The 15,320-nt window shown below is 42.0% G+C and overlaps 2 protein-coding genes across 2 annotated transcripts; one reads left to right on the top strand and one right to left on the bottom strand.

The window, feature by feature from the left end:
• Positions 1-234: 234 nt before the first annotated feature.
• Positions 235-11,003, top strand: TIMM17B (translocase of inner mitochondrial membrane 17B). Its single transcript, XM_032238981.1, has 6 exons — positions 235-342; positions 4,130-4,229; positions 5,360-5,423; positions 8,718-8,846; positions 8,947-9,057; positions 10,030-11,003. The coding sequence occupies exons 1-6, from the start codon at positions 317-319 to the stop codon at positions 10,116-10,118; spliced, it is 519 nt and encodes a 172-aa protein (XP_032094872.1). The 5' UTR covers positions 235-316; the 3' UTR covers positions 10,119-11,003.
• Positions 10,678-14,163, bottom strand: LOC116523890 (chemokine-like protein TAFA-1). Its single transcript, XM_032238982.1, has 3 exons — positions 13,238-14,163; positions 12,576-12,716; positions 10,678-11,993 (listed from the first exon to the last, which is right to left on the bottom strand). The coding sequence occupies exons 1-3, from the start codon at positions 13,383-13,385 to the stop codon at positions 11,788-11,790; spliced, it is 495 nt and encodes a 164-aa protein (XP_032094873.1). The 5' UTR covers positions 13,386-14,163; the 3' UTR covers positions 10,678-11,787.
• Positions 14,164-15,320: the final 1,157 nt, after the last annotated feature.

Below are 15,320 nucleotides of genomic sequence, written 5' to 3'. Positions count from 1 at the left end.
AAGGCGGGAAAGTAGATTGACAAGAGCAGCACCCAACACGCGCGATAATCCTGAGCTGTGTTGTAACTCCTCCCCCTCTTGTGTGTTCCTTACTTGTCAAATCATCAGAGCGTTTGAAAACCACGCCCCTTCCGTCGCTTTCCGCTTCGGGGGCAAAAAACAACCAACCAGCGAGTGACGTAGGCTGCCTTCGGTTGCCTTCCGAAGCGCGAGTGCTTGTCACGTGCAGCGGCCGGCCAATAGGCGTTGGTAACGTGACTCGCCCGGAGCCGTCTCCCTTTTTCGCGTGGGCTGGCGAGCTGAAAGGCCGGGAGCTATGGAGGAATACGCCCGGGAACCTTGGTAACCGAGGCGGTGGGTGGACGGCCAAGGGCTGGGCGCGGGCCTTGGCTTCGGAGGAGAGCGAGCGTCTTTCGCTGGCCGACTTCACCTCCTTCGAGGTGGCGGGGAAAGCATAAAAGTTTGGGGAGACCCCCCCCCCCTCAGCCCTCCGTAGCCGGACTCCTTCTTTATAGTTCGCCCCTCCTTCCTTCCGTCTCCCTCGGCTGCTCCTTTCCCTCGGCCCGGCCCCCTTTTTGTATCCCATCACAACAGCCCTGCGAGGTAGCTTCAAGGTCAGCGGAGAAAACGAACCGGCGTCCCATCTCCGTGCGGGGTCAATTCCTGAGAAGGGATTGAACCCGCAGTCCAAAGCCTGCGCTGGAGCCGCCTTGGCCTTTCCCCCCCCCCTTTTTTTTTTAAAGCAATGGCACTTCGGCTTCTTTATATACTGCAACGCTTTTCTTCCCTCTTTTTACTCCCCTCCTGGTTATTATACAAAAGCGGCCAGGGCACAAATGCCGTTCAGGAGGCATTGCATAAAAGGCACAAAGAAACGGGCCAGGATGATAGAAGCGGGGGTGGGATGGAGGGGGTGGAATAGCTCCAAGGTCACCTCGTGAATGTTACGAAACATTCGTACGTACTCCGGTGTCCTTGCTCCGTGTCCCATCACTCTTTGCCGGCTCTCAAGGATTTACTTTGCCTGCTGCCTTCTGGTGCGGAGTGTGCTCTGGGATCGCTGTTGGTACTTGAGCATCTTCCCTTTTCTGCTTATTAGCTCACATGTCCCTGTCAATTAGGAACTCACAGGTTAAATTTGAAAATTAACAACTGTAACTTTGTTGGTTCCACCACAAAACCGCGGACGACAAAATCGCGGTCGACGAAAGCGCGCATTTGACGTCATCACAGCGCGACGAAAACATCGCGCTGTGATCGAAAAATGTAAAAATAAAGCGAAAACCTTACCCTAACCCCCCCAAACCTAACCCTAAACCTAACCCTAAATCTAACCCTAAACCTAACCGTTAACGTAACGCTAAACCTAACGCTAACCCTTAACCTAATGCTAAACGTAACCCTAACGCTCTAAACCTAACTCTAACCCTTAACCTAACCCTAAACCTAACCCTTACCTTTATGTGAATCGGCTTGCTTTAATTTAATTTTTATTTCAATTTTTAATTTTTTTCGTCACGCTGTGATGACGTCAAATGCGCGCTTTCGTCGATCGCGCTTTTGTGGACCGCGGTTTTGACAGGTCACAACTTTGTTGACATGGATTGCACCAGTGAGGCTAAAACCAATTTCGTTGTATACATGATGTATAATGACAATAAAGGCTATATACTATGCCAGTGGTGGGATTCAGCCAGTTCGCAGCTATTCAGGAGAACCGGTTCTTTTTTTTAAAAAAAAAATTATTTTAAACACATAAACACATCAACAGAAACAAACATATGACTTAAAACAACATAGGAACAGGAAGTTCCATCGTATATCATACAGCAGTTTGGCATCGGTTTCTTTGCAGTTAGTGTTTTCCCTTCTGTATATTTCTATCTTGCATTCATAATCTTATTCGTTATCCATTTTTAGGTACAATTCTATATTTATTTATATTTAGCTATTTATAACCAAATATTGTTTACCTATATTGTGCTTTATATTCTTACTGTCATTTATTCTCTTACATACAATTTATAGGTATACATTCACATAGTTATTTCTTTTTCTTTGCCATTCTTATACTATTGTTATTCCACTTAAAAGGTTATAAGGTATAGTTTGGATTGCTTTGTTTACCATCCCTAGCGCCTGTTGTAACACCACCTTATTTTCTCTTTCTTTTCTTTTCTCCCTCCCTTCTCTACTTCCTTCCTTTCTCCTCTCCTGAACCAGTTCTTAACTTTCTAAGCCAGTTGTTGGAAGAAATTTCATTTTGTCCCCGTTCCCCCCCACTGTACATAGTTAATCCTGTAAAGAAGGCAGGAAAGAAACATTCTGATATTGTTTCTAGTCTAATCTTTATTACCCTGCTTACAGAAACTGCCTCTCCAGTTAACCCTTGTTACATTGTAACAGCTAAGGTGAAGCGCCCATTGACCTGAGTAATGTTGAGCTGGCCATGCCCACCCAGTCACATGACCACTGATCCCCGCCTACCCAGCTGGTCATCAGGGCAGAGAACCGGTTGTTAAATTATTTGAATCCCACCACTGTACTATACTATAGTGAAAAAAGTAACTTAGGACCAGTGGTGGGATTCAAATTTTTTTTACTACTGGTTCTATAGGCATGGTTTGGCTTGGTGGGTGTGACAGGGGAAGGATACTGCAAAATCTCCCTTCCCACCCCAATCCAGGGGAAGGTTACTGCAAAATCCCCATTTCCTCCCGATCAGCTGGGACTTGGGAGGCAGAGAATAGATGGGGGCGGGGCCAGCCAGAGATGTTATTTACCCATTCTCCGAATTACTCAAGATTTCTGCTACTGGTTCTCCAAAACTAATCAGAACCTGCTGATACCACCTCTGCTTAGGATCATTTTTCACACTTTTTGACCATTGCGGCATCCCCATGGTCACATGATCAGAATCCAGACACTTTGCAACTGGCTGATATTTAACAACTGCGGCAGTGTTCCTGGATGGTATGATCACCTTCTGACAAGCCAAGATCAACGGTGAAGCCAGATTCACTTAACAACTATGTTACTAATGTAATGATTGCAGTGATTCACTTAACAACTGTGATGAGAAGGGTCGTAAAATGGAACAACATTCACTTAACAAATGTCTCCCTTAACAACAAATTTTGGGCTCAGTTGCGATCGTAAATCGCAAGTGAGCGATTTGTGATTGATGTTGTTAACAACCCAGTTGTCTTTTATTCAGAGGGGCATTTCATGTTTGTGGCAGCATTTCAACATGTAGTGGAATGTTTAGGAAACACTTGTTTGGGGCAATATCTGTATCGAGTAACTTTTATCATGTGTAGAGTGCTTTCAGCCTCATGTAATTTCTGCAACCTTTATGTTTTTGAGTTTTCTGTGATAGTTTTTTTTTTTAGGAATTATATTTTCAAGTATTTTATGTAAGTAAATCAGTAAAAATGTATTTTTAATACATTTGAAATGAAATGTGATGCATGGACATTTGTAAATATAAATAAAAGCAGAGAATTCACATCAATTGGTTGTCAAGGAAGTGAGGTTTTTGAGAGGGAACTAGTACAGTAAGGCAGTGTTTTTCAACCACTGTGCCGCGGCAGACTAGTGTGCCGTGACATAGTGTAAGATGTGCTGTGGGAAAATTACTTTATATATAGTCAATATAGGCACAGAGTTAATTTTTTTTAACATTTTCTAATGGTGGTGTGCCTCGTGATTTTTTTCATGAAAAAAGTGTGCCTTTGCACAAAAAAGGTTGAAAAACACTGCTGTAAGGCCAGCAGCTCAATACACTAGCCTTTGTGTTTCTATGGGAGGTGATATTCTGTTGCAACTATTCTACACTTTTCCCCAAGCTGATGTTTCTTTCTATACTTAGACTGGTAAATTGTTGATTACTTGTTGTGTATGTGTGTGTGCTGTGAAAAGGAGATCACTTATTGGTTGCCAGTCCTGACGGTTTTCACTTGTTATATATTAAAACGTCAGTAAAACGTATCAGTATAATATTGAGGTAGTATAATGGTTCAGAAAAATTAAATTTAAATACTTTTAGTATTTAATTAAACACAAATTCTTAGCATATCGCAGAGCTTCCTATGTGAAGGGCCTACACTGACTTGTTTCTATCTGACAGCCCCTGGCGGATCGTGGATGACTGTGGTGGCGCCTTTACTATGGGAATGATTGGTGGAGGTGTCTTTCAGGCAATCAAAGGCTTTCGCAATGCTCCAGTGGTGAGTTCTACATATTTTGTTTTTAGTCTTTATTTCATTTGATTTTATTATCTATTGCTCTCTTTAAGCAGCAAGTAATGAGGAAATGGTGTATGTGGAGTCAGAATTCTTTCTCGTTCCAGTGACATTTGCTATAATAAATTTAGAGGCAGTACTGGGATTTAATGTAAAGTATTTTGCTTTATGATTTAACAATATGAAAAAAAATGGTTATTGTTTGCATCCATAAGCAACCCTACTGTTCTGCAGTCTTGTTACTTATTATTGATTGAGCATGGAATTTCCATGTTTATCCAAACAGTTCATTCTTAATTTCAGTTGTTGTTGTTTGCTAATTGGACATTTGTAAATATAAATAAAAGCAGAGAATTCACATCAATTGGTTGTCAAGGAAGTGAGGTTTTTGAGAGGGAACTAGTACTGTAAGGCAGTAAAAATGTATTTTTAATACATTTGAAATGAAATGTGATGCATGGACATTTGTAAATATAAATAAAAGCAGAGAATTCACATCAATTGGTTGTCAAGGAAGTGAGGTTTTTGAGAGGGAACTAGTACTGTAAGGCAGTGTTTTTCAACCACTGTGCCGCGGCAGACTAGTGTGCCGTGACATAGTGTAAGATGTGCTGTGGGAAAATTACTTTATATATAGTCAATATAGGCACAGAGTTAATTTTTTTTAACATTTTCTAATGGTGGTGTGCCTCGTGATTTTTTTCATGAAAAAAGTGTGCCTTTGCACAAAAAAGGTTGAAAAACACTGCTGTAAGGCCAGCAGCTCAATACACTAGCCTTTGTGTTTCTATGGGAGGTGATATTCTGTTGCAACTATTCTACACTTTTCCCCAAGCTGATGTTTCTTTCTATACTTAGACTGGTAAATTGTTGATTACTTGTTTGTGTATGTGTGTGTGCTGTGAAAAGGAGATCACTTATTGGTTGCCAGTCCTGACGGTTTTCACTTGTTATATATTAAAACGTCAGTAAAACGTATCAGTATAATATTGAGGTAGTATAATGGTCCTAAAATATGAGTTCTGTGTGCGTTGCTTGAATTATGAGTCCTCTTTAAGTGTGGAGTTGATTAACCAAAAGGGGTTTTGCTTCTTCTTTGTCTTTTTTAAATTCAGGGTGTCAGGCATCGATTCAGAGGCAGCATCAATGCTATCAGAGTCAGAGCACCACAGATTGGAGGTAAGAGAGAGGGTTTTGCAGGGGGAATGAATGTCATAAGATGGGGTCCCCACCTCCACCCCCCCCCGGAATGTGGCCCACTACCACGTCACAGCCTGTTTAAAAGCAGGCCGTTGTAGAGATGGGCAAGTGAGTGCGTGCGAAGCTTCACTCTCATAAGTGGCAGACAGATGCGGGCGCGAAGCTCCACCCATGCGAGCAGAGGGTGCTTTTGCTTGCAGGCAAAGCTCCATTCACCCAAATGGAGCTTCATTCATGAGTGCAAGTGCTTGCCACTCACATGCTCCCACTCTTTCCCCCTCCTCCCTCCCCAATGCAGGGCTTGCAAAAGATCAAGGAGAACCAAAATCAAATTCTGACATTGTTGAAGTGACTTTGGATCAGTCTGTTTTGACCTATAGTATGCCATTTTTTTTTGTTGTTATAAGGATTTAAGTGTCTGGAAAAAATGGAGATGTTTGGGACAGGGATATACAAAATTGTGTAGTCTGTCTCCAGAATGTTCTGATGCTTCTCCATAACAAGCTGATCTAAGAATTTGAGAGAAGTGGTTTATCCATTTTTGCAAGTGAATCTTCTGCAGCATAAAGACCCTTGTAATCTTCTAGACTACAGACAAAAGTATTTTTTGATGGTTCAGATGAAGAAAAATTAAACATCACAGGCATGGACCTTGCATTTTAGAATTGGTTAATCCGATGGCGGGGGTGGGGGTGGTCCTGCAGCTCTTACCCTGGTTTCAGCCTATGATGAAGGAGACAGTGGAGAGGGTAGCAAAAGACAAGAGAAAAGAGAGGCTATATCAGGCAGAGAATGGGTGGCGTCGCTTAGCCCAACTCCTATATAACTTATTATTCTGAAGAAAGTGGAGTGCCTGGTTGGCGTTCTTTCCCAATCCTGGTATATATTTTTAAAAATAAATACTCTCAAGCAATGGAAAATGGGAATTAATTGAGAAACATTTACTTGCTAAATTCATCTACAGCTTGGTGGCCTTCAGATGTGTTAGACCAGTTTGTAGAATTTCTAGCGTAGCCGTAGTAACTTGATATGTTGGACATGGAAATCCAGCTTATCTGGTAGGCATCAAATTGGGGAAGGTTGGGTTTTCCCTTCTTGAACATTGCAGTCCTATAAAGATTTGAGTAAAGTAAGTAAAGATAGACCTCGAGTTAGGATGAATTCATTCAGCAACTGTTTGACATTACAATGACACTGGACAAAGAATATACTTGAGGTCCTTGAAGTTTCAGTCATTGCAACAAAGCTCACGTTTGGCAACCATCTCACATTTAATGACAGTTTGTGGCATCCTGCAATCACGTGATCACTGTTATTGATCTTCTCTGCCAGCTTCCTGTAAACAAAGTCAATGGGGAAGCTGACAGGGAAGCTCACAGGTAAGTCTCTCCCCCCAACCCAACCACCATGCCCTCCGTTCGCTTGCACTATTACTCTCCTTCCTCGGCCTCCGTGTGCTCACACACATGCACATACCTTACATGCTCTTTCCTTAGCCTTTATAAACCTGAGCTGCACTGGAACACACACACACACACACCATTCACCATAATCTGTGCCAAGCCTCCTAGGGCACCCACCCCGCTGTGCCAGTCCACATTCCTTACCTGGGACTCCCTTAACTTCTGACTTAATGACCCATGTGTCTTAGGGTTATGATGACAACTGGGATTGGCCTGGATTGATGTGGTCACATGATATCATGCTTTATAGCCACATCATTTAGCAGTAGCAATCTTGGTCCCAATTTCCATTTTACCTTAAGGATTACCCGTTATACTAATTTCTAAGTTCGTATTATATAGGTAGCCCTCCACTAACTGCCACAATTAGGACTGGAATTCCTGCCATAAGTTGTGGTTGTAACTCAAGTCAGATCCTATTTTGCAACAATGTTTATGGTGATTATTAGCTAATTACTGGATGGTTACTGTGGTGAATCACATGGTTGTTAAACAAATCCAGGTTCTCCAATGGGTGGCTTGTGCTATTTTTTGCTGGAAATCAGTAAAAAAAAAAAGGTTGCAGATCATGATCATGTGACTGCAGGATGCTGTAATCTGTCATAAATGCGATCTGGCTGCCCAGCACCCAAATTGCAATCCCATGACTTGATTACTTGCATCTGTGAGACCTTTACTTGCAGTAAGCTGCTCTGAGATCTATTACTTATTTTATTTATTTATTTATTTATTTATTTATTTATTTATTTATTTGTCTTGTATGCCGCCCACTCCCGAAGGACTCAGGGCGACTCACAATAGATAAGGGAAAGGGGGATAAATAGACAAAGACAACACTTTAAAAAAGAACGCAGCATTCACAGTTTCCGTGGGGCTGGATGTTTCACAAGCCCCCCGGCCTGCTGGAGCAGCCAAGACTTGGTGGCTTTGCGGAAGGCCGGGAGGGTAGTAAGGGTCCGGATCTCCACGGGGAGGTCATTCTAGAGGGCTGGAGCTGCAACAGAGAAGGCTCTCCCCCAGGGGGTCACCAGCCGACATTGGCTGGCGGATGGAATCTGGAGGAGACCTAACCTGTGAGATCTGATCGGTCTAAGGGAGGTAATCGGCAGAAGACGGTCTCTCAGGTACCCAGGTCCGATGCCATGTAGGGCTTTATAGGTAACGACCAGCACCTTGAAGCGGGTCTGGAGACTAATGGGTAGCCAGTGCAGCTCGTGGAGGATAGGTGTAACGTGGGTGTACCTGGGTGTACCCACAATCGCTCGCGCGGCTGCATTCTGGACTAACTGAAGTCTTCGAACACTCTTCAAGGGCAGCCCCATGTAGAGCGCGTTACAGTAATTATAGTGAGCTATTATGAATCCTATACCTGTGTAACGGTTTGTAGAATGAGATCATGTGTTTAAAAATACCAGTGTAAACAATAAAAAATAAATTAAGTCATTTACATTTTCTGATGCTTTCCTACTTGTTTATTCCTACTGTTTTATTTTCAAGAAATTGACACATTTGAGATTGCAATTACTTTAAAAAAGAAGGCAAAGTTGTTTCTGTCTTTCAAGGTTCCGGTGATAAATTTGGAAATCTGTTGCTCGAGGGGTAGAATTGCTGCCCCTTTTTGAGAAGCTCTGAATATCTTTGGCAATAATTTATAAGATTCTGGGTTGTTTTGATCCAATTCTCCTGTGCACCCAACAGGTATTTATAATAAAGTTGCTTAGTATCAGGCAATGGGGCTTTTTCGATGCAAGCTATGAACAGTTCAACATTCAACTAGTGACTCAAAGGCTTTTTCTCTTTCTCTTCCCAGGGAGCTTTGCTGTGTGGGGTGGGCTTTTCTCTACCATTGACTGTGGTCTGGTGAAGATGCGAGGCAAAGAAGATCCTTGGAATTCCATTACCAGCGGGGCACTCACTGGGGCTGTATTAGCATCGCGTAGTAAGTGATGTTTCTTAGCTCAGCCAAATACACACCACCCATTTATCATCCCTTTCTAATAATTGCTTCCTTGGCGCTTACTAACTGCTTTTTCATTTAGGTGGGCCGTTGGCTATGGTAGGCTCTGCCATGATGGGAGGCATCTTGCTTGCCTTGATAGAAGGTGTTGGCATTTTGTTGACAAGATATACAGCCCAGCAATTCCAAAACCGTAAGTTATAATTCTGAGAATAAAAGGGTCTCAGAAGGAGGGGGGATTTGGGGGAAGCTGTGGACCTCCAAATACAGTTGCAAGAAAAAACTCCTTTTCATTGTTGGCCTTAATTCCAGGAATGCTGGAATTGAAATGTAATATTATATCTGGAGGGCTAGAAGTCTCCATTACATCCTGGAAATATGGTTGGAATACTTTTTCATACTACTTATGTGTAAAGGACCCGCAGCCCACCAAACACTTTCTTGCATGCCACCTAGAGTCACTTGATTAGTGAAATGGGCAGCTATATAAATTTGAAAAAAACAAATTCCCAGCAGCCTCAGCCAGCATTATCAATAGAGATGTCGTTCAAAATCCAAAGAGCCAGATGTTAACGCATCTCCCTTGTCTATCACCTTGTAATGATAAAATTCAGTGAGAATCTTATGAACCAATTGGCAGTAGAGCTGGAGGAAGTGGTGTGAAGTCAGTTCTACTTTGTGGTGAAATAAATTTTGGCTTTTCTAATCCCCCCGCCCCCAAAGTGATATGTCTTTGCAGTTACCCAAAATGCAAGAAACGTCTCTTCCTGATTGCCATATCTCTTGGTGCCTCTATAGGAAGCATGCCACACGCCTGTGGCATCTCCGTCTCCTTATTTTAACACAATTCATTATGACAATGGCGTTTTGCTAAGGGTTCTATAAATGTGTTCCAGGGTTACACTTCTTCCCATGCTGTCTGGCACCTTCCTCTTTTTTATTTGCTGATTGACATCAAAACCTCTTTTGAATTTTCTAATAGTAAAAGTTGAGATTTTTCACTTAATTTAATGAATCACTTCTCCCTTAAACCCCCACCTTCTTTCCACCTAGCTTCACTGTTGTTACTTCTGCTTCAGAAAGTTTTCCTCTGCTGTTTCCTATCATGAATAGTAGTAGTCTTATGTTTTCATGTACCACTAATGGGTCCTTCTTTTCTTCTTAGCCAATCCCTTTGGAGACGATCCCAGTCAACTGCCTCCCAAAGATGGTTCACCACCTACAGGATTTACAGGCTATGGACAATATCAGTGAACCAGTGTGGGGCTTGAACCACTTCTATTTTTAGAATCGAGCAAGAGTTTTCCCCCTTGAAACTAAGACATTCACCCAAGAGTGCAAACAGAGCATGAAAGGGATTTGATTCTTAGAGTTATCTTTTAAGTTTGGCAGAGGGGAGGGGCAAGGAAAACGTGGTTGGGGGTTTGAGCTGTATAATATCTACCTCTGTGAGGAGTTAAGAAGCTTGCAGTGATGAAATGAGGTGCCCCAGGATTAATTCCATACAATGACGGAACCAAAGCTTTTTAGGAGAACTTGGGATCCTAGGGTGATATTTGCCTGAAAAACTGGGATGTGCAATTACAATTAATCGACCTATGGCAAATTTTAAATGGCTGTTTTCCTGACTTTCTGATGGAAGGACTCCTCCAATTTTCTCTGTTTGGTGGGAACTCCTTTTAAGTTATCTTTTAAAACTCCGTAAACAAACAATGCGTTTTCCCAAGCCTTGGATGAAAGAATTATTGTAACAAGGGGAAGCTCTCTGCCACTCTACCAATGATGATATCCTGTGATAGGTCTCTTCATTGTAGTTCAGATGCCCATATGCTATTGAGCCAGAATAAGAGATGCTGCTACCCTGAATCCTCACCCTTTTCCTTCACTTAGTAGTACTGTTGTTGCTGGTTGCTTAGGTTTAAAAAAAAACAAAACGGAATGATGGTGGATCCAAACAGGGTTTGTGGCCTTGGCTCCCCTTAAAAGACTGGGTAGGCCTCCCTTAGAACTAAGTTTTATTCCAGTAAAATGCTGTGCCGGTTCCACCTTTAGAAGAACTAACTAGGACAGATTGGCAAAACAGAGAGATGCTTCAGTCTCTTAATTGCCTAAAAGCCATCCAGGATATTGAAACTGCTATAGTTATAGATACCAAACAATCCAAAGCTCTTTTGGGATCTAAATTGACATTACCCCTCCCTCCCCTGCCCATCTAAGCCAAATCACCTCTAATCCGGCAATATAATTTTAGTTCCAGTTTTATATACTTGGCCTTTGTGGGCTAAGGACCTCATTCAGAATTCAAACAGCCTGTTAAGATAGCATTAAAATTTTACAGATCTAGTCGCCCACTTTCGCCAACTTGAAGGTCGCCTAATGGTGGGGCAATTTGTATTTCAATATCATTGTAAAGAAAGACACTGTATGATATTACAGATGTAAATACAAAACTGGCTTTTTTGCATCTGTTTTGGAGAATTTAATTATCCGTTTGACAAAAATGATAGTTACGGTTTATAGGAAATTTCTCAGCAGTCTTTCACAAGAAAGTTCAGACTCATTTGAACCAACTTGCTCTTCTGTTTCCCCCCAAAAAGAGGGCTAAATCTTCCTTCTGTTAATGAAAGGTCTTTGATTCCATTTCCCTTAACTAAGAGCAACAATGTCTTCGGCAAAGTTACAGTGCATCCAGCAATACGATGTTTTGTCCTCCCCTTCATCATGAAGTTGATGATAATTACAGTACAGAATACAATGTCATGCATTCTTCAGAAATGGGTTTTCCATTCTACCAGACTTTTATTTCCTGGGATGGATCTGAAAAACAAGCCAGGATAAATTGTTAAATGGAAATTCAATCTCCTCTACTATTTGTACAATGGGCTTTAAAAAAAAGTGACAAAACCTTTACAATCCTTAAGAACTAGATACACATTTGAGATGCGGGAAAAGAAGTGGCATCCTGTGCAGACATGACTTTTGTCAGGGTTGTGAGAGACCTTACCTTGGTGGTTTTAACACGGTTTCCTAATGAACACATCCAGCCTGAGTTGTCGGGTAATGCTTTGCACTCCTCTTCAGCCAGGCAGGGCTGCATATCACACCACCACTTTCCCGTCACAATGGAGGCTATATAATAGAGGGAGACGCTTGTTACCATCCCTCCTTAAAGCCATGAACTTTACTGACATTGGTCACTTGTTCATTGCGGCAATTCAATAGGTTTGTGGTTAAGATGGAATGCCTCTAGTCTATTTGGGCCTCTTGGCATCAAGAGCTTTTAGACCGGAGACAAATGGGACTTCCTGAATTCCAAACTAGCTAACTGTCTGTCCTGCTTGAATCAAGTATCCTGCTTTATCGTGGAAGGACAATAAATACTATTTGAGGACTTTTAAGACATAACCACTACTTACATCTGGCCTGAGAGCCATTATATAGAACATGCATGCAGTCCTCTAATAAAAGAGGCTACAACTATCAAGCCCGTCAATCATCTTTTCTTCAGTCTACATGCTATAAGCTATCCTCATCCTGACCCATATCCGTTTATGTACATTTGATGGGGTTTTTTTTTCCCTCTTTAGTTTGGATCCATATTTTAACCTCTTCCCAGGATTCTTATTGCTTAGATTTTTGGTCCGTATATCCCCTTGGGTTTTCCTGCCCCTTGGGGTTAGAGAAAGAAAGATCTTGGCTCCTAGTACTTACTATCCACACAAGAAGGTTTGCCACGGGTTGTGCCAGCCACTTTGCCTTGGAGACAGGAGCACTGGATAGTTTGGGACCGTTCTTCAATATGGTTGCGGTTGCAGCAGCGTTTGACAGCAATCACTTTGCAGGTTCCCCCACCTACAGTGGGGAGGAGTTGAGAGGGAAGATGGGAGGAGGAGGCAGCACTGAGGATTTTTGTCTGCTGCACCTTTTTTTTTCTCCTAGCACAGAAGAGTGAAGGATCTAATCTGGTGTCAACTTCTACACATGCACACGTACCCAGTATTTTACCTCTTGTCGTGTGACAAAACTGCAAGGAAATTGGACTGCATCAGGACGATAGTTACTTGAAGTTGTTATTTGCATTGTCAAATTTGCTGTCATTTGGGTGGAGTTGCGGTGTCCTCTGATGCTTAGGGATTACTATGCCTATTTGGAAGACTCACCTCCACACTCTAAGAACTGGAGTATACAGTAATTCTATTTGTGCACAAATACAATTGGGGGTGCTCAAAATAGTGATCTTAACAGAAAATGCACAAACTATTATCCAATCAGATGACTGGGGAAAAGACAGTAGGCCCTAAGTTTCCAAAACGAAGGCTGGAGTTAATAACTTTTACTCAACCCTCCCCTTCCCCAGAACGGAAGGAACTCACTGATGACTGGGATTCGATCTACTGTTGTCTGGTACCAATATTGATCATGATGATGTTGACTCTGAATGGGAAACTCTTGAGCAAAGGTGCCCGGCCGCATGAGAATGATGGAGATCATTAGGAATGCTGGAAAGGGGTGACGCATCATGATAGGGCTGCAAAAGAAGGATGAGATTGCAGTGAGAAGGAGAAAGGAAAATGAAATCCTATTTTACTTGGTACTTTTCACTTAACCTTAGCTTTGGCAAAGTTACCATAGTGAGGAGAACAATTGCATCATAACTACTTTTGGGATTACTTTTCCACGAGAGGGGACATAGTAAAATATGGAAGAGCTTGAAGACAGGTTCTTCCACCTAGGCTTAGAAAGGGTGTAATAGTACAGTATAGTCTTTATTGTCATTGTACAAAATACATACAACAAAATTAATAATTATAAGGAATATGTCAGGTAATCCCTGACATATTCCTTATAATTTGTTTTGAAGTTGTTAATTGGTTTTTCAGAGAATTTGGCTGCTGAGTCTCATTTGACGATCTTGACTTGTGAAGTGCATGGCCATAGAGGCTCAAACTGACAGAAAAGAAAGGGATTAAAAAAAACCATAGAGATAATTTTATGATACCTGTGTACTTCTCTTCAGGAAAGACTCCCCAGATCTTTGGAAGGCCTTTTCTCAATGTGAATTCTTACAGAGTTGTAAAGAGTGGTACAGAGTTCAAAGGAAAAAAAGGTGGGGGAGGAGAAGAAAGTATTGGGCAAGTATCACCAGTACATTATCAAAAGTGCAAACATGACTATTAAAAATATTGTTAATTGTGAAAGTATACCATGCACCTACAAAACAGTATGTGCCAATTAATGTATGTGCCAATTAAGAGCCGAGGTGGCGCAGTGGTTAAATGCAGCACTGCAGGCTACTGCTAGATCAGCAGTTCAGCGGTTCAAATCTCACCGGCTCAGGGTTGACTCAGCCTTCCATCCTTCCGAGGTGGGTAAAATGAGGACCCAGATTGTTGGGGGCAATATGCTGACTCTCTGTAAACCGCTTAGAGAGGGCTGAAAGGCCTATGAAGCGGTATATAAGTCTACTGCTATTGCTAATGTATTTAATTTCCTAAACCACTTTAAAATGCAAAGTGAAACGAAGCTAGCCAGAATTCTGTATTTGTTAGATGGTTAATATCAATCTTGTATCATTGTTTCTTTATTTGTCCCATATTCTCAATTTGTCCCAAACAAAATAGCCATAGCAATAGCAGTTAGACTTATATACCGCTTCATAGGGCTTTCAGCCCTCTCTAAGCGGTTTACAGAGTCAGCATATCACCCTCACAGTCTGGGTCCTCATTTTACCCACCTCGGAAGGATGGAAGGCTGAGTCAACCCTGAGCCGGTGAGATTTGAACAGCCGAACTGCAGAACTGCAGTCAGCTTAAGTAGCCTGCAGTGCTGCATTTAACCACTGCGCCACCTCGGCTCTTTTTACATTGCTTGACTTTCACACTTTTGGAAGGTGTGCTACCATACAATGAGCAGCCCAGGACTGATCAGGAATAGCTTGAAGGCTATCTGCTTTCTTGTGCTGCCAGTTAAGGGAGGTATTTATTACCTTCGACCAACCTTACTGACCTGAATGGGCACCTTATTTCTGAATCAGCACTTGAGCAGGTTCAACCAGCAGCAACACTTGTTTCAAAGGAGTTTGTTGTTTGTCAAGCCTAGATGAAAGAGGGCAGAAATCAACTCAGAAAACCAAAACACCCTAACTACAACAGTCGAGTAAATGTTCATTTTCAACAAGAGAAACCGAGATATGTTCATGTGTTGATTTTTACAAGTAGAAAATACAGGTAGTCCTCAACTTACAACCACAATGGAGCCCAAAATGTATGTTGCTGAGACATGTGTTAAGTGAGTGTTGCTCCATTTAATGACTCTTTGCCACATTCGTTAAGTGAATCAGTGCAGTTGTCAAGTTAGCATCATAGTTGTTAAGTGAATCAGGTTTCCCCACTGATGGCAGAAGTTTGTAAAAGGTGATCATATGACCCTGTAACACTGAAACTGTCATAAATGTGA

This window comes from Thamnophis elegans, chromosome 2, assembly GCF_009769535.1.
Source record: "Thamnophis elegans isolate rThaEle1 chromosome 2, rThaEle1.pri, whole genome shotgun sequence".
NCBI classification, from domain to species: domain Eukaryota; kingdom Metazoa; phylum Chordata; class Lepidosauria; order Squamata; family Colubridae; genus Thamnophis; species Thamnophis elegans.
The sequence above is the reverse complement of the archived record's forward strand: the minus strand, read 5'-3'. Positions and strand labels throughout refer to the sequence as shown.

Bases quoted from the DNA above. Each gene is read 5' to 3' on its own strand.
- TIMM17B (XM_032238981.1), top strand. From the start codon at position 317: ATGGAGGAATACGCCCGGGAACCTTG. The intron at 5,424-8,717 runs GTAAGAGAGAGG...TTCTCTTCCCAG, and splicing joins CAGAGCACCACAGATTGGAG to GGAGCTTTGCTGTGTGGGGT. The intron at 8,847-8,946 runs GTAAGTGATGTT...TTTTTCATTTAG, and splicing joins GGCTGTATTAGCATCGCGTA to GTGGGCCGTTGGCTATGGTA.
- LOC116523890 (XM_032238982.1), bottom strand. From the start codon at position 13,385: ATGATGCGTCACCCCTTTCCAGCATTCCTAATGATCTCCATCATTCTC. The intron at 12,717-13,237 runs GTGAGTTCCTTC...TCCCCACTGTAG, and splicing joins AGATCGAATCCCAGTCATCA to GTGGGGGAACCTGCAAAGTG. The intron at 11,994-12,575 runs GTAAGTACTAGG...TCTATTATATAG, and splicing joins CAAACCTTCTTGTGTGGATA to CCTCCATTGTGACGGGAAAG.